Source organism: Rhynchophorus ferrugineus, unplaced genomic scaffold (assembly GCF_030347505.1).
Source record: "Rhynchophorus ferrugineus isolate W39M unplaced genomic scaffold, kcgeb_rfMv2 rfM4, whole genome shotgun sequence".
Taxonomy (NCBI): Eukaryota; Metazoa; Arthropoda; class Insecta; order Coleoptera; family Curculionidae; genus Rhynchophorus; species Rhynchophorus ferrugineus.
The window spans coordinates 17,706,527-17,725,694 of NW_027472583.1; the positions used below are offsets into that span (position 1 = coordinate 17,706,527).

A 19,168-nucleotide genomic window follows, 5' to 3' on the forward strand; every position below is an offset into this window, starting at 1 on the left:
TTTACCATTCATATATAAATAAAACAGAATAAATATTAAATAAACAATATTTATTCCATTGTCTCTAAGAAAACAGTAAAGAATGAATAAAAGAAAGAAAAGTACAAATAAATATTCAATTTCATGTCATATTCAACCGTTAGGCTATCCGAGAGCACTTGTTGAATTCAAATATGATTGATAAACCATATTTTTTCATGTCCATAGTTGTTTAAATCACTGTTTAATCTTTTTTTAAGTCGCTGTGTTGTTGATAGCTGATAATAGCGGTAACCTGTCAGTCGGTAATAAATTCATCATCTAGTAACCGTAATTTAATATTGGTCTCTACTATTTTCAAAATGAAAATTGCAGCAAAATATGTAGAAGTGAATTTATAATTGGTTTTGTAGTGCGGTTTAGACTTGGATTAATAGAATGAAATACCATTACAATAGAAAAATAGTTGGCAAATTGATACAAAAATTATGGTTCCCAATTTTTAATTAAGTAATCAAAAGGCAATTTATTTATGGAATATTTTTATTAAAAACTGGTTTATCGAATATAAAAGGAGAGTAAAAAATACGCCTCAGATTAAATCTATTATATAAAATATGTTTATATACATCCTTAAATTATTTTAGTGTAACTGATAATAGCGAGAAAATAATGCAATAAATAATATAAATAACTTAAAAATGGAATGCCGAAATTATAAAAATACGAAGCACAATGCAGCATCTTACCGTCACAAATAATTTTGTTTGTGCAATGCTTAGCAAGGGAAAAGATTAGGGGACAAAATATATTAGAGAAAATACTTATGTCCCCCCATCTTGTGATTTGAGTCTCTATCTGTAACGGTAAAATTTCTTTGTTTTCATTTTTACTTCAATAGCAAAGTTCAAAGTAAAGCCCACCACCAAGAAGAAACCATCACCAGTGCCCGAAAAATTGTTTTTCATTAACTTGCTTGAAAATCTAGTAGATTTAAGGTCTTTATAACCCTATAGGTTTGATTTTTACACAATACTTCTTCGTCCTTACAATAAAAATAAATGAAGTACTGTGTAAAATATCACATAAACAGTCTCGTTCCCATTTCGCATTTTTAAAGTCCTAATTTACCATGATGTTTGAGTTAAGGTGTTTGGATTTATTTACAAATAAAAAAAAACAATGGTCTGGAATGGGACTGATTATTCTAATCTATACCTAATGTAATGAGTATGTCCTTTATTGCCACTGCATGGATTAAAAAGGTACTAAAAATTGAAAATGCGTCTAGGTATGTAGGCAGGTTTCTTATGCCAACCACATCTAGGTCATTTGTTTGATTGTCTTGTGTCAAATTCCAGTTGTTTAGACTTAAGCCAAATGTTTGTTGGGATTGAGCCATTTCTTCATGTAGTAGCAGAATAAAGTGGTGATGTAAAGTAAAACTAATAGAGCACATGTTACGCCTAAAGTTAAGACAGATGTTTTGGTCGGACAGGGCTCGATGATTGTTACAGTTTTGTCTTTGCCAAATTCTGCGCTGGTTGGATCGCTCTTCAAATACTCGGACTGCTTCTCATCACCGTAATCTAATACCAAGATTTCTTGACTCAAGAACATATCCTCTTCCTTGTCGTCATCAGTCTGATTTTGGACGCTTCTCTTCTTTCTGCCCCATGATTCCAGAGAGTCTCTTCCCCATTCACATACGGCCTAGAGGAGAAATCGTTCATGTAGTAGGAATTAATTTCAAAAGGTTCGAGTTATTTTACCGGATCGCATGGTCCCAAGCAGTATTTTACGTTACATTGGAAGATCACGCCATACGATTCAGTGAATCTGAACGCTTCATAGACTGATTGGAGGGCATTTCCATCGGGAGTGAAAGCAGGGAAAATACTGGGATCTACTGGACAACCTTCATCGTCAATAATCTGGAAGGTGCTCTTAGCATCTTTAGCCATGGCCACACAGCTTCTGGCAAATATCCCGTAAGGCGCTATAAAAGATACGTGTAAAATATATAAATTTTAATAGAAAACAATACTGACTGTCTTCAGGAATTTCAATTCTGAAAGTGAGCTTGTCTCCAATTCTGACTGTTTCTACTTCCCTTAGTCTGCTATCCAAGATACGAATCCTTGGTGGTGGAGCTTCCGGTGCAGATGTAATGCTGATCATTTCTGGGTCCCTGTGTTGGTGTAACAACAACAAAAAATATGATGGTTTGTAAAGATACTTTAATTTCGTTTCGTACCTTATAGGCATCATTCCAAAGGTGATGTTCTTTGATGACATATCGTAGGTACATTTTACTTTATAGATCTTGTCGGCTTTGGTCATTACCACACTGTGATGTTGAAGTACTACTGTATTACTGTAAACTCCTGTCTGAAAATAAAAGTTAACATAAAAAATGATACCTACAGTATAGTGTACCGATGATATGTTTGACATTTGAAATTTGCAGTTGCGTTAAACGATGAATTGTTGGGTTGTACGAGTTTCGTCGACGTACCGAAAAAAGATTAGCGTTTTAAAGATTAGAGATTTTTAAGATTATTTCGAATATAAAACTAAGTGAACAATCTCTATAACATCTTCTATATGTGACATGTAAGTTATATAGCGCGACAGGATATTTGACGAAATCGGTGTATAGTACATTTAAAATAACAGTGAACTGACGTCATCATGATGTCAAACGGGTTGCCTATCCCCTATTATAAATTCGTTTTAAAATCATGCACTATATTTTATTTTCATTTTATACTAGTTTAAAGGAGATATAATGCTGTCTGATACGTCCGAACATGTAATTGAATCAGTAAAATGTATGAATCATGTAACCGAACCTATAAAACTCCTCGATTGTCAAATGTCCATAAGATTCTTCAAAATATTAGTGAATAAATAATTAGAGGATCAAATCATTGGAGGGAGTAAACCAACAAACATTCCATTGGAGCTTTGTCTATTTTGATAAATTTAAAATCACTGCTTAACATTTGTGATTACACTAATTGAAAATGCTGAAGTCTAGAAATCACGCCTATAACTCTACCTCATAAGTGGTGTCGAAAAGAGTTCAATGTAAATATAATAAAAGAGCTCTAACTACAAACTATTGTGGTTGTATAATTAATTGTAATTTAAGTCCTTCGATAATATATGCGTTAAAATGTATTATAACGTTAGAATAAATTACCTCTGATAACATCATTTTTATTTCATTATATTATTTAAATTAGAATGTTCTATATGTCAAAGTCAAAATGAACTACTGAATCTCAAAGTTGATGCGGCAACATTGCGAAGTTTTGATATTATAGATTTAGATGACGTGACTTCACTGTTGTATTGAACGAACTATACTTGTAACTGTTTTAAAATGAGACATTCATAATATAAGATTTTTGTTTACGTTCGAATAAGATTTGGCCAGGGTTGGAAGTATCGATAGTACCGTCAACAAGTTTCCATTTTTTTCATTAAAATAAGACAATTTTAAGGCAAATTAAAGTATGCGTTTTTGTATCTATCAATTTAATAATTCATATGCTTAGAATGCATACTTACTACAGATTGAGTGTTGCAGTCCTGGCCCGACATTGTCAGATCCAACCGGAAGAGGTCGCTATTAATAACGTCGACATTACATGTCTCCGATCTTCCCAAGGCGTAAATTCTGCCATTGAAAGGTTTGTTCGTTCTGACGGAGACGGCGATTTTGGTGTCTTTACAGTTAACCGCAACTGAAATAAAACCGCAATTGAAGAATTTTATTTCCTTTCTTGTTCGGGTAGACTTACCGTCGTAGCAAGTTCCTGTTTTGTCGCAGTTAACGTCAGCGGTTTTAGTGAGATTGTTGAGGGTTGGGTCTTCGGATGTGTCGAATACTACTGGAAGCGTGTTTTCGCCAGATCCCGGCGGAGATGTTGATTCTAAGCGGGATGGAAATAAGCAAATTAACATATAGAATAGGAATTATATTGTATTAATCCTATTAAAACGTATAATAGTGTGCTAATAGATTTTAACATTAATATATATCAAAATTATTCCATAACATTTTACAAACTTTAGCTTTATTAAAGTTATGACCCTTGTTCGTTATTAAACAATGAAATATAAAAATATGCGGTGGCTTGAAAATTCCAGTTTATAAATAGGTACTACTTTACTGCTGCAAATTACAACTTTTAAAGTTGTTCTAGAATGAAATAAGGCACCGCGAAAAATATTTACGACATAATGTTTAGCAACACAAAAGCCTCCTAGAGACATCAACTAACGAAAAATAGTGGTAATGCTTCTTTAAAATGTTTCTCCTAAAGAAGTTTTATAACATTAACGACTGAACAGCAACGTTGTATTTTAAAACAAATAATATAAACATTTATTTTGGTTCTGAAATGTTTATGTTTGTTTTTAGTTTTAAATGTTTTATTAACTTTTTTCCAAAAATACATTCATATTTTCCATTGCATAAAAACAATGATATAATTGTTTTTATTTTGTGTCACTGATATATGAACAGATTACAGTGTTTTAACTTTGTTTTAATTTATGATATATTCTATTTTAATACAATTAGTTGGATTACTGGATTATGCCCTAAAATGATTTCGTTAAAATAGCAAATAATTCAATTGAGTATGCAACATTATTGAAAATACAGATTATGTCTATTATAATTAAATCAAGTTTAAGACTTATTTAGTAGATATGTTAATTAGATCATCGATTAATATATTTTGTATTATACTGTTCACTTACTTTCACAGGTATTTTCAAAATAGGATCCAATTCTATCCCCACTATCTATCAGTGGCCTTTCAGCGTTGAGGTAAGTGCTTGGGCCATCAGGAAGAGTTTTATGATCCAAGTGGAACAGTTGGCAGTTGTATTGGGTACCCTAAACAGCGAAATAATTATTTTTATAAGCTTTTTGTCGAGTTCGATGGGTTTTTTTTTACTTGTGGTGGTCCTTTGAAGAGGAACGACCTGCATAGAAATTCGTTTTCGATTTCGCAAGCTAATCTGCACGCAGCTTCGGACGTTACTTGAAGTTCTTTGTCTGTGTAATAGTGGAGACTGGCGTACTGGGCTACTTTGTTGTCTGCTACTCCGATTCTTGGTGTTTGGAAGACTCTGTTACCTAAAATAAACATAATAATTTGTTCAATGTTGGCCATTTTCTATTACAAATTTCTATTTAAAAAAAAGGCAATTAAGAGTACAAATAAAGATCCGCGAGAATAAGACGACATCAGTAAGTTATATTAAAATAGTCTGGCGTAAAGGGTCATACTGTAATATTGGATATCTCTCAACAACATCCTTATAGCTTTACATTTTTAGCGATTCTGCACGAGCAAAATATGTTTTCATTCCCTTTATTGACATTTTCAGCTGAGTAAGAGTAATTTCATTGGCGTCATTATCATGAGGGTTTCAAACGTTTGGTGTCAAAATAGCCGTGTATTTGACACGAATTTGGACTATAAGTAAAAGTGAGATTTAGTGATTTTGCAACAAAAGAACATTTGGTTGTATCTATCGGCAAAATTCGTGAAAATCTGTATCTCTAATTCAAGTCTCCATACCCGTATACACCAGAAATTACTGATAATGTCATGAGTATACCACAATTTGCGCATAATCGATATACTCAAAAGATGTGCAAATGTTAGGTCTGATGAGGAATGGTTTGAAAACCGAACTTGAATTTAAGATAAGTTTGCTTTAATATAAAAGATATGATTTCTTAGCTGACTGTCTCAATTACATTTTTATGTACAAAATAGTGATACCAAATTTTTGCTAGTAATTAATATTATAAAAAAAGTTATAGAATTATAAAGGGGAAAAAAGGAAAAAAACAGAAGAGATAATTCTTTGTTTATGATAATATTTATATTTTATAGATTCATTTATTTTTATACTATATTTATATTTTATACATAATTTGCAGTTTTAGGGAATATATTTATTTTATTGATTGATATAGGATAATTTTATACCCACTTTTTTCAATTTTTTATCAGAAATATGTTAACAAAATCTGATACAATTTCACGTACTAGGAGCGTTGTTGTTGCTAGATACTGATTGTCAATTCTTACGAATTTATTTTATAGGCAATCCAAATGCGGAAATTGATAGGCGTTTTGCTCACAATTCGACAGTGAAGCGAACTATTGTCGTAGGAACTATAAAGGTTTCTTCATCAAAACAATGATTTAGTTAAGATGTTTAAAACAGCATTGGACCAAACCTGGGGAAACAGCTTCGAAAGAGATAATTCGCCGACAATTGACGAACTTGCTACTGTTATTATCGGAGAAAATTTGCAATACAGCTGTAGGTGATCTAGTTCACCGGTCCGTCTAGTTTAAATGAAATAATTTATTTTGGCAATACATCCTGAAACTCTAGTAAATTTTCCATCGACACATTATTGCGTCACCAGAAAGAGTACATTTATATGACGATATTAGCAATTTAAAAAAAATGTGAATGTCTAAACCTGCTCTCCCTGACACATTTTTGTCAAAAATAATTTCATGATATTAAAAACAGATTTATTTCGAACCCCAGACAAAAACATCTCTTTACAAATAGAAATGGGAGTGATGTTAAGACGATTTTAATGTTTTCTGTTGATGCTCTTTTCGATACCGTCATTTTACAGCGACCGGAAATTAAAACGGACGAGTAGACTCGATAGAAATTCGAAAATGTTCACAATAAAATTGGAATAAAAAAAATAGCGGCGTATACAACTAGACGATTTTATATTAAAGAAGATATTAAATTCGGTTCGTTATTTGGCGGAATATTTGATGCTTTTTTAGACTTCAAAATTAAATTTATGGTGTCCTTTATTCATCATATTATTTTGAAATCTAAATTTGAATAATTTCCGGAGTAGATAGCCATCCAATACCTACAAAACAAAAAAAAAATAGCCCCAAGATGCTATCATAGTTTTATTATATATCGAAGAATATTTGATGAAATTAGATGTTTCCGGCTAGAGAACATAAGTCAATTCGATCTGATTGTTTGGATTAATTATTTCACAAGAAAATATATCAAATTGGTTGATTGAATGAGTTTATTAAAGTATTATCTATGAAATTAATATAGTTTGTATTGCCTTCCTGGAGACAATTGTCGATTTATATGAAATTAGTGAACCGGGGATCTGTCGAATTGTGTTGAATCCTCTAAAATAATCACTTATCACAAGGAGTAATGCCTGGTGAATATGAGAGGTGCAGTAAAATATCTTATTGGAGCGTTATGTTAGTACACAGACACGTCAATGTGCACTATATGTATTATGTGAATGCAAAAAATGAATGTTTTAAATCATTAATACAAATTAGGTACTCATAAAATTAAAATTTGACAGGTCGTGTTAAGCTTTATTAGAATAGTTATAATAATCACAATACACTATAAAAATGTAGGTATGTGTGCTTTGAATGGACTTTCAGATTGCCAATATTTATTATTAACATTAAAAAATATAAAATAAGCATTTTTCATGACGAATATGAAAAATTATTAGTTTAATTAAGTAAACATTTAAGTACTGTGAGTTTAATATATCTGATAATTAGAAAAATAATGGTAAATATTATAATAAATCTTAAAACTTAAGAGGTTAAGACTGTAATCATAGTTAAAACATAACTGAAAAAACACAAAGGATTGCAAAAGAAAATAATTTTAATTTTATATATTATAATTTTAATGGTGCAGCAAATAATACGCAGGGAACTGTAATTTTCTTAGAGCATTTAAAAAAATGTACGTATTTCTTTAATCATCTATGAAAAGATGGTATTTTTATAATTGAAAATGATAACATTTCTTAGAATTCAACCTATGGCCTTGCTGAAAATATGTGATAATAATTCATTTATGTTGGGTCTTCAAAATATTTGCTCATTATTTACGTAATTTTAAAAGAAACGAATGTTTTGAGCACAATGATACCAATACTCACTCAAGTCTGCTTACATTTGTTCGGTAAATTGATTAATAGGTTTACCGAATATCACAGAGATGAACGCTTTCTCAGTTTTGTTTCCCAACAAAAACGTAAGCTATTCTTTTTTACATCAGATACCGTTGGTGAAATATTGATATATTTATTATGGTCAAAGCTTAACAAACAATTAACTATATCCAATCTATGTGTTGGGTATGACCAAAAAGGTAGCTAGAACACCCCAAAAGACCTTATAAAATCATTTTAAACACGGAAACTGATGATTTCAGCCTAATTGTTTTTATATTTTTCCCCATACAGTGTTGTTGCTAATCAACCTTACATTCTATGAACAACTTCAGTTAAAAAACATATCAACTTTAGACGTTGTCATAAAATCGTTTATGGTTGGTGATTACTCTATTGTTTTAGTTTTTACCGTATTTTGTTTCATTATAGATGCGTCTATTGCCTTAATTTTAATTTTGTAGTTGACATAGAATAGCAGCATTACTAGTAAATAGCTGTGAGTTAACGGTTTATGTTGTTTTGGTAGGAAATTTAATTGTTATTTTATTTTATGGTCTTAAATTTTAAACTAATAGGCAATTGAAATTACCGACAGTCTATGGTTAAAACACACATGCTCAAATAACTGCGTTAAGAATATATAAAATAATCATCGAAAAAGCATCATTTTTATGACAGTATGTACTGTTATGGTAATAAAGATTTCAATAAAAACCGCCATTGTTCGTGACACTAATTGTTTTTACAACTTTTATTGTGCTTCAAGTCGATATAAATTCATCGAATGTCTTAATTTCGACACTTCACAAAGTGTCATCAAATAACAACATTAGTAGGCAGTTGGTATACGTTTTTTTTATAAATAAGAAAGTTGAATAGTTATTTTACTTTGTGACTTTAAGGAAGATATAATATTCGTTTTATTACTGAGGAGAATGATTCTTCCGGTTTTTAAGAATTATAATTAAATTTATAAAGGTGATTTTTTAAAATTGTCTGAAATATGGGGAAGATAATTTGAAATTATTTAGGATATTTCCTAAATTCTTTATTTCGAATGGACCTACCCTATGAAAAAGTGAATTGCCAAAGAAATTAAATAAATAATTACAAGGAAAATTAATTGCAAAAAGCAAAGTTATGACATAGTGGCTGGAATCATCATGGTTTTAAAACTCAAGAAACCAAAAGAGGTTACTATTTGTTCTTTGTTTCGAATGGACCTACCCTATGAAAAAGTGAATTGCCAAAGAAATTAAATAAATAATTACGAGGAAAATTAATTGCAAAAAGCAAAGTTATGACATAGTGGCTGGAATCATCATGGTTTTAAAACTCAAGAAACCAAAAGAGGTTACCATTTGTCGGCCTATAAGCTTACTACATGTAATATCAAAAGAAATATGAGAAATGTATGCACCTTGAAGAAAAATGTATAAAATGTACAATACCAATTTGGGTTTCGTAATAAGCACTGAACTGTAGAACAAAGACATAAACTGGTAAAGCAAATAAATATAGATCTAAATGCTAAAATATATTCTTCGGCTGCATTTTTTTATACTTCTCATCCGAACTTTTAGCTAGTGGTATTATACTTTACAGATAGACAGTTTGCTATAACACAAGATAATGAACACACTAATATATGATATATGACTCTAATATATGATAAACACCAATATATTGAAGAGTATCATATGACAGTGTACTGGGCCAACTATTGTATTTAACCATACTATATATCCTATGTACTGATGTTCTATCCACCACAAAAATCACTACTGTGGAAAATTACGCAGATGACACGGTAACCTTAGCATCTCCCTAATGATAGCAGCAAGGAAACTCTAAATACACCACAATAAAATAGAACAGTAGCTAACAATCCTGCTGTATTAAAGCTAATGAAATAAAATATAACCATGTGACTATTACCTTACACAGAACCTGCCTATCAGTGAATATTAATAATTGCCAATTCTCCCAGGTGGAGTATGGTAAATATCTTGGCGTGCATCTACAATGACGTCTAACTTGGAACAAAGACATACTAGCTAAACCAAAATAACTTAGACCTTAAATAAAATATATTGGCTTTTCTGATGCAAATCGAAGTCATACTCACTACATAGTATAAAACAAAGTCGGCTATTCTGTCCCTATATCCCTATGTGCGCTTAAATCTTTAAAACTACGCAACGGATTTTGATGCGGTTTTTTTCAATAGATAGAGTGAGAACCTTCCTTTTGAAGGTTTATATGTATAATACATGCATAATATACTAAGGCAACATTGCTAATTTTAGAGGTTTCTAACGTGATGTCGTAAATTAACCTATTTTTTTAGGCTTATTTAGCAATTAGCAAAAACGCTAACCCTACGAGTTAGATCAAATTAATGTACTACAGTATTGTACACCATAAAAAGGTCTACAAAAAAGTCCGCGATGGTATATGTTTATCTTTTAGGGATAACCCACATTAACCATTTTTATTGTTTACTTTTTACGTGAGAAAATGGCTTATTTACGAAGCTATTTTAAGCAATACGGCATTAATCCTTATCGAATTAAGTACCTTAAATACAGTGTGCAGTTAATATAGATCAATATGGTTCCTAACAGCATGTAAATTAAACAAATATTTTTGGAGATATTACAAATTTAAAATTTGCGTTTAAAAATGTGTAATGTAATAAAAATTGTATGAATTTAGATATTCCAAAGATAGCAGGAAATCTTCATAGTAAGTATAGGGGAAGAGGAATTGTTTTACTCCAAATTTAATGCGTGCAGGCCAAGGGCAGTAATGAATGAACCAAAAATACTGGATCGATTTTAATCATGTTTTCATTGAGTGACATAGGCATATATATTTTATGCCCGTGCAAAGTCGGAGCGGGCCGCTATGTTTTTATATACAACGTTCATATTTTTTCTGTAGTGTATTTAATTTAGAATCAGCATTGCACCTGTGCGAAGCCGGGGCGGGTCGCTAGTATATAATATGATATTACTGCAATTGATCCTATGAAATCTAACTATAGGGTAGTTCTGGCAAATCTGATATAGTTATCATTCATCGGTTCCAAAACAAAGTGTAGAGTGCTATAGACGATTGTCCATACTATGCCTCTAATTAATTGATATAGCTCTTGCGATATGCGCTTTTCTAGAACCCTACACGTATGTAAATGAAAATGTTAGTGTTAAGAGTTAAAAAAAAAACTCTTATTACACCCCAATATACTTGTTAATCAGTTAAACATGTTTAGTATCATTGGATTTTATTATACACGGACATACATAGACTTTGTAGCAATATTTTACACAGGAGATGCGCTAAAGTAATATTCTACATTTCATATAAATAATAATTGTCATAAGAAATACTTATTTCCACTGGACAGATTGTTTAACCACTAGTGGTAATAAAAAATTAACATGTTTGCGTGAGTGTAAAAATAAATAATGTTTACTAACCTTTGCAAGCTTGATTGCCTTTCAAACACAGATTTTCAAAATAATCTACTCCCTGGGCATCCACAAATTGTACGAACTGTCCTGCCGATCGCCTGTCTGTGTCACTGAGCTGACATTGAAGCGTGATGTAGTTGTATTCGCAGGATCTGCATGTGAAACGATTCTGAAAACAAAAAAAAATTACAATACACTTAGGTTTTTAAAAGTCTTTGAGCGAAAATTTATTTGTACAAAAATGAAGCTAATCTAATATTACAATAACCTCACTTTGAATTAAGAACGATATTAAATGTCGAGATAATGAATGTGTGCCATCACCTTGTTGCTGGATAGCATAAACAGCAGAATAGCTAGTTAAAATAACAGGTCAATTGAAAAGTCCCCAGCCTGACACATAGATGGCGTGGCAAGTGCCGTACGAGCTCACTTTTAACCAAAAACAACGACGAGTTGATGATTCGGAGCAGTGTTTGTAGATGATCAAGCGTAATAAACCCGAGTTTTTGCTTCATGGACGAAACATGGCTCCATCATTTCACCCTGAAGTCCAATCGACAGTCATCTGAGTGGATTGCACACGATGAATCCGCTCCACAGAGGTTATGGTTATGGCATCTGTATCTTGGGATGTGCATGGAATAATTTTCATTGACTATCTTGAAAAAGGAAGGACCACCAACACAGTTTGAAAGACGCAATCGCCGAAAATGGCCGCATTTGAAGTAAAAGAAAGTGCTGCTTCACCAAGACAATGCACCGTGTCAAAAATCCATGAATTGGGCTTCGAATTGCTTCCTCACCTACCGTATTCTCCAGATCTGGCGCCCAGCGACTATTTCCTATTCTCAGATCTCAAAAGAATGCTCACTGGGAAGAAATTTTCGTCGAATGAGGAGATGATCGACAAAACTGAGGCCTATTTTGAAGCAAAGGACAAATCGTACTACAAAAGTGGTATCGAAAAGTTGAAAGGTCGCTATAATCAGTGAATCACCCTTGAAGGGAATTATGTTGAATAAAAAAAACTAATTTTGCCAAAAAATGTGTTTTACTTTTACTATGGTAGGCCGGGGACTTTTCAATTGACTTGTTAATGTGTTCTAGAGCTGCGAAATAAAAGCAACATTATTTTTCTTGGAAACTATACTCCAAACTACCCTAACAAATTGTATTGTTAGTATTTAGTATTTTGTATTGGTAATGAGTTGGTGAATGCGACGGGATGGTACTGCTACTAATGTGGCAATCGAATACCTTTCACGGTGTATGTGCTTGTAACTTAAGTTTGTGGTTATCTAAACGAAATAATGTAAAATATCTAAAAGAACACTTATCAAAGTTATGCCAATAATCAGATTAGGTGGACATGGTCTATAGGTTGGTCAGTCGCCAGGCAATTTTAACACTGAAGACTTTTATTAGTTTGATTGTTAAGCAATAGGTTGAGTTAAAATAAGTTCTAGTTGATACAAAGGAATTATATAAAATATTAAGTGCTTACATGTATTTTGATTAGGGATATATATTGATGAGCATAAGTATCTATGCAAAAAACTGATAAACAGCCTAATCTAACTGTTAAATTTGATGATCTTCATTTTTCTCTATTTATATTTATTTATTTTATTTATTTATGTAAGGGTGAATGTAAGGGTGAATTACAATACATTATATGAACATTAACAGCTTAAAATACTACACAGTAGATTATAAACAGTAGAATATATATAATAAAATTTTTCAATTACACAATAATAAATGTATGTTACAAGTGTTGAAGTAGGTCTATGGTTTTTAGATAGTCAATCAGCAGATTCACTTGCTCAGGTTGGACCAATTGTTCCAATGTTGTCGGCATCTCAAGTTGTCTCCTCAAATCATCATATTTTTGGCACATACAGTGCCCCATTCGCAGTCGTGCGAGGACGCTTGACTTGTGTCTATTGATGTTATTATGGTCTATAGATTGATAAAAGATCCTCTTGACTTCCCATAATTTATTGTTTTTTATGAGAAAGTCCCATTCTAATTGGGTCAATTGCCTATTTAGGCCTTTCATATAGACTTTGGTATCTTTTTGGCTGAACAGTTCGTTGAACTCCTCTTCCCTACTTGCCAGATGGTCGGCTCTTTCATTTCCAGATATTCCTTTACTTTTTAGTCTCTGATGTATGTGACCTGAGGGTGGACTGTCCTCCGATCTTAAACTCTCTAGAGAACTCATAGAATCCTATATTACTTGTATGGATTCGCTAATCGGTGATTCTTCCAAGGCAGATAGGGCCATATATTTTTCTCTATTTAAAATAATAGTTCTGCATTTAGTATTGTTGAGTTATTCGGTGTATACAGACGATAATCACGGAACGGTCGCATTTTTGACATTAATTACGTTTTTTTTTAATTTTACCTTTTTGATTAGAAGAAATGTGTCAAGAAACCCCATCAAACACTTTTTCTGCACAAGCAAGTCTTACTGGATGAAAACCTAGCTCAAGCTCAACAACTTAGTAATTAATGAATCAAATTTCTCTAGATTTTTTATATGCGATAGGAAAGATACGAAAAAGTGCGAAAATGACGACTGGTTCGCTGTTTAACTAATATCGTTCTTTCGACAGGCAAACATATAGTGTACCAATTTCTCTAAACAAATGCCCTTTTAAAGTGAAAAAAACTATCATACACCTAATGTCATAAGCAAAAAGAACAACGGTTAGGAAGTTAAATTTAGCAACGAGAGCAAAAGTGGTTTGACACAAACACAAATAGCTTGCACCACCTTCATCGTGCACCATGCGACTGACGAAGATACAGGAGACGCACGAACATAAAAATAATCTTTATGGCGTAGATTTTTATGCATACGTAAGTGGGTAACGTTGGCTATAAATGCCGACAATTTTACGTTCACTTTTCATTACACCAAATAAATTCCCAGACTTTCTTCCAATTCTATACGAGATTACCATTTTATGGTAATATACAGTTAGTTTTTTTCCTCGTAAATCGGCTGCTGGCATTTTATACGAATTGTTTCGCTCTATTGCTAATATTTCTTCCTGCTTATTTTTTTGCCGCGCAGCCACAGCAGCAAGTCTTAATTTTGCAAAGAGGTCTTTTGAAAAATGACCGTCATTAAAACTGTAACCGTCCCGGCCAGCAGTAGCCTGGATGCTGAAGACTCATTATGTTTTAAAATATCGTAATTTATTTTCCTCTTCTCTTATTTAATGCAACTGTTCCCATGATTAAATGAAAAATGGACAATGTATACAATATAATTGGCCCGAAAAAAGTAAATTATCGAAAAAATCTTTTCGTTCATATCTGAATAAATTTATCTTAAACAATGGTTATATTTAAACCAATTTGAGAACGTTTTTATAGTGTTTATTCTGTTCTAAACGTTGAAAGCTATTTTACAGATGGTATTCTTTCGGAATCTATTATACTTTATGTTTTTGTTAGCTTGTATATACTTTTTTGAATCATATATATATATTTGGCTGTTATTTTCTATTACTATATTTCGATATTTTTTCAGCAAACAAATATTTTTTCTGGAATAATAATCTCTTCTAGCTCTTCAGCTGAATTGACATTTTTTATACGACATATTGATTTTTACTTCACGTCATGAATGCGATTATCCATGGTAATTCCAGCAAACATAAAATATTCATTTGAATATTACTGTTTCGATAAAAACAGTATGGTTGAAGTTTCACAGAACCAACTTTTATGGAAGTCGTAGACTGCGAAACCCTATATGACAGAAACCAACGCTAAGCAGCAAAAGAAGTGACGATAATAAAATATGAATTCTTCGTGGTAGGAAGAATGTGCTATGGCCCGATTAATTATCGTTTACGTAGTTTACTGCAAAGGGCCGGGTTTATGGAGAACCTCAAAAGAACCGTATGCTTTGAACTGCTTGCTTTCTATAGTCAAGAATGGAGGAGATTCCGTTATGTTTTGGGCGGCAATATCGTGGTATTCAGCCGGTTTTCTGATCCACATCAAGGTAGGATTACTCAGACTAAACATCTCGCCATCCTCAATGATGAATGACTAGCTTCATTTAATGATTAGCATATTGCTGGCAAACACTGCTATATCCCAAGATGATATACATAGCCAAAAAGGTTCAGTCGTGGTTTGAGGAGCACCAAAATATCATCATGCATTTTCCCTGGTCAGTACAATCGCCAACATAACTGAATCGTCATGGAGAGTTTTAGAGCAGAGGGTGAGGATGTGATTTCTATATCCAACGTCATTGAATTGGTGGATTTTTGGTCTGATCAATTCAAGGGGTTTTTTAAAACGTTTCCTTCAACCGCATTATCTGTTGTGAGCTGAGCATCAAATTAATGGGTGAGCCAATTTTGAGCAGTTCAAAGTGAACATTTCTTTTAACACTTAGTTGCACACACTAGTACTTAGTTTCATCTGTTTTTGTGCCACTTTTTGTCGCGTGGCTCCATTCTGTTTTGTTTCAGAAACGATTCACAAATGCAGTTTTCATTGCAGTTGCATTCTTAATTCATCTTGTGTGGCGTGACGCCCTCATTTGGTTAACTAAGTTTTTGAATCATTAAAACCATTATTAAAGTAGTCGGCTTGGTGGCTCAGTGGATAAGGCGACAGGATGGCCTCCTACTGTTACGATAATCGCGAGTTCGATTCCTGCTGGGGAATGGATGTACTTTATGTTTATGATTGTAATTGTTAATGTCTTTATAGCCAGCAGTGGAAAATCGGACACGGAATAACTATCCCAGTCACGCCAGTAATCAGGCTGTGTAAGAACGGATGTATTCTGAGATGGTCTCTAAGTTGGTTACTGGCCAGTCGGTAGGCTTAATGCTGAGGACCGTGGTTCGGAGCCAACGTTAAACAGTAGGTCTAGTCCAGATAAATCCTCGTTGGTAAAAAGGATACTTTAAAATATATAAAAAAATTATATTCACATTTGTTTCCGTGCGGTATTGCTCATTATAAGTATTCAATAGCACTTGATGAATTTCAGCAGTATATTTTTTAATTAAACAGGGAATCAAAGGTGAATTACAGAGAAGTTCGATACAGAAGAGTATTATAAAGAAATTTATAAGATTTGATTATCGCTCAAAATTAAAAATCAACAATACCAAGTATATGCTGCTAAATATCAGCTAAATATAGTCGATTTTTCATGTCTTGTAATCTGCTGTGTTCATTTTTTAAATATCTTTTAACGATCTTTACGTGTTAGTTTTAAGATCGCGTTAGTTATTATTCTAAGAATTGAGGTCAGTTATTGAAGGAAATAAATGCGACCTCGTTTTTGATCAGCAATTAGATTTCGATCACGACCATTTAATTGTTTATTGAAATTGTTTTAGCATACTTGCGGGACCTTACCTCATTGAGACAAGCTGCGAGACAAGCTTCCTTGGTCGACGTGTAAATTAATGCATTGTCTAGACCTCTGATCATTTTGTTCGGCACTCTTTCGAAAGCCCACGGCCTCAGGCAGATGTTGTCGCTACGCAACTGGAGCTTCGACATGTAGTACATGTTCACGCTCCGTTGAGGCGTAGCGGTTGGAATATTTGCCTGCGTCTCGTTCTGAAGCTGACACTGCGTCTCCTGTAACAATAATTAAATCGTTAAATTAGTTTTAATTAATCATAATTCTTTGTAATGGAGGTTATATTACCTGAACTGGAATGAGTGGATTCAGTACGAAACTAAAAGCGGCGGCTTGGCAGTCAGGCTCTTCTCTACACCATCCTTGACACTCGTAAAGACTTAAGTTCTTGACGGTGTAATATGTGGTGCCTTTGTAGTCATAGTCCGTTAGTTTCTCAAATGCTATTCGACCTGGAATTAATTGTGTTAATAATATTATTTAAAAAATAAGTCAAGAAAAATAATTGTTTTGTAGTATTTGATTAAAAATGTAATAATTTTTTGAGTATATTATATTTTTAGAAAAAATGTTACTGATAAATGGTACTTAAGTGATATTCATCTAGTATTTTAATTATTGAATTTAAATGATATTCCTACAAATACATAATTTTTCAGTTTTATTGTATAGTTTAATAAAATTTATTGAATTTATGTAATATGTAATTTAAAATGAATAATGTAATTTAAAGCATTTTTTATACTATTTTAGTTATGTTAGGTTTGTGAAATAAATTTCGTTTGATTAGAAAAACATAATGTTATGCTTGGATACACTATAAATACAATCTGTTATTGACGTAACGTACTGAACTTTAATATACTTGTGTCAGTGATTTATTAGTTTACTGGTAGACTGTCAAAATACACTTTTACGATATTTCTTTGGATGTTTTCCATAATCTATCCAATAAAATAGCCAATGTACGTTATAAAAAATTAGGACGTCAGCAGATCGCAATGTTGCCGCATTAACTTTTGGTTTACTTTTTTTTGCCGGTTTGTAATCTAATTATTATAATTAATATTTCTACGATTTTGTCGACATTTTACAACAGGGTCGTCCAGTACCAATATAAATCGATTTTGTAGACTTATTTGGTTGTATGTTCTGACACATCAAACAGCATTCTGTTTCTTTTTAACTAGGATGAAATGAGAAGGAAACATTCACTCCGAGTTTAAAACGAGTTTTACAGTTTTACAAACTGCATTTGGCAGTGTATTCGACGTCGTCTGTGACGTGTATTAGCTGTTTTATTGGAAGGACTATACATATATTTTCTGTAGCAGTTTTTATATATGAGAAGCTAAATAAGATGGCTAAGGTGAATATTCAATAATTCCTCGTTTAATTCACTAAAACACAGTAAAGTCGAGGTTTTAGCCACTCTACAATTCTACTTGATTTTGTATTTTATTATTAGGAGATTTTGATTATTACTGATTATAACTCGTACAACTTCAATAAGTTTTTAAGTTAAGCTTAGTTTAAGTTAACAGAGCAGCCCCATATTATTAATAGTTTTAATGATAATATAAAAAATATAGAGAAAAAAAACTTGACGAAAATGGAAAGGAAGAAAGCGCTATAACACATTTAAGTGCGATACACGATTTATTGAATTTAATATATGTTAAAATATACTAGTGTGATTTGACTATCAAAAACTAAAATAATGTCATTGAATATTCTTTTCGTCTACACCACCAGTTTATCAGATTAAAATTTATTTGAAAGCATTTTATTTGCATTTTATTCAATTTGTTGTTTTCTATAAACACTTTCAAAGTATATCAGTGCAACTATATTAATTAAATTAAATGAGTTATATTATTAGGTCAATTTTTTCAAAACTTAATTAACTTTAACGAATTGTAGTTGCGAACTGAAATATAAAATCAATTAATCAGATACTACAAAATATTGAGTTTTAATTAAACATTTTCAAACAACGCAAACATGTTTACTTACCAAGACAGTCGTGTACAAAAAGTGCCAGTAATATACTAATGACCAACTGTTGCGCGTAGGCCATCTGAAAAACAAAAGAAAACGAAATTAATAATCATTTTCTTCTTCGCTCTGAGACGAAATTATATCGAACAGAATAATCGATCAGCGCGAGAAGAAATATGCAGCGTTATAACCATCATTGCTTTATTGTTCAGGACGTCATTCAATATATGGGACTATCGCAATCCA

General features: G+C 32.2%; 1 protein-coding gene across 2 annotated transcripts in view; it reads right to left on the minus strand.

The window, feature by feature from the left end:
- Window positions 1-504: 504 nt before the first annotated feature.
- tyn (trynity) overlaps window positions 505-19,168 on the minus strand; it is a 139,230-nt gene continuing 120,566 nt past the window's right edge. For both annotated transcript variants that reach the window (XM_076403324.1, XM_076403325.1), the window contains exons 2-13: window positions 18,938-19,001; window positions 17,210-17,373; window positions 16,912-17,139; window positions 11,503-11,665; window positions 4,959-5,140; window positions 4,759-4,897; window positions 3,792-3,923; window positions 3,559-3,734; window positions 2,237-2,370; window positions 2,031-2,170; window positions 1,752-1,978; window positions 505-1,692 (exon numbers count right to left, since the gene is read on the minus strand). In XM_076403324.1, coding sequence (XP_076259439.1) covers window positions 1,351-1,692; window positions 1,752-1,978; window positions 2,031-2,170; window positions 2,237-2,370; window positions 3,559-3,734; window positions 3,792-3,923; window positions 4,759-4,897; window positions 4,959-5,140; window positions 11,503-11,665; window positions 16,912-17,139; window positions 17,210-17,373; window positions 18,938-19,001 — 2,091 coding nt within the window. In that variant the 3' untranslated portion in view covers window positions 505-1,350. The remainder of the gene's footprint in view (window positions 1,693-1,751; window positions 1,979-2,030; window positions 2,171-2,236; window positions 2,371-3,558; window positions 3,735-3,791; window positions 3,924-4,758; window positions 4,898-4,958; window positions 5,141-11,502; window positions 11,666-16,911; window positions 17,140-17,209; window positions 17,374-18,937; window positions 19,002-19,168) is intronic.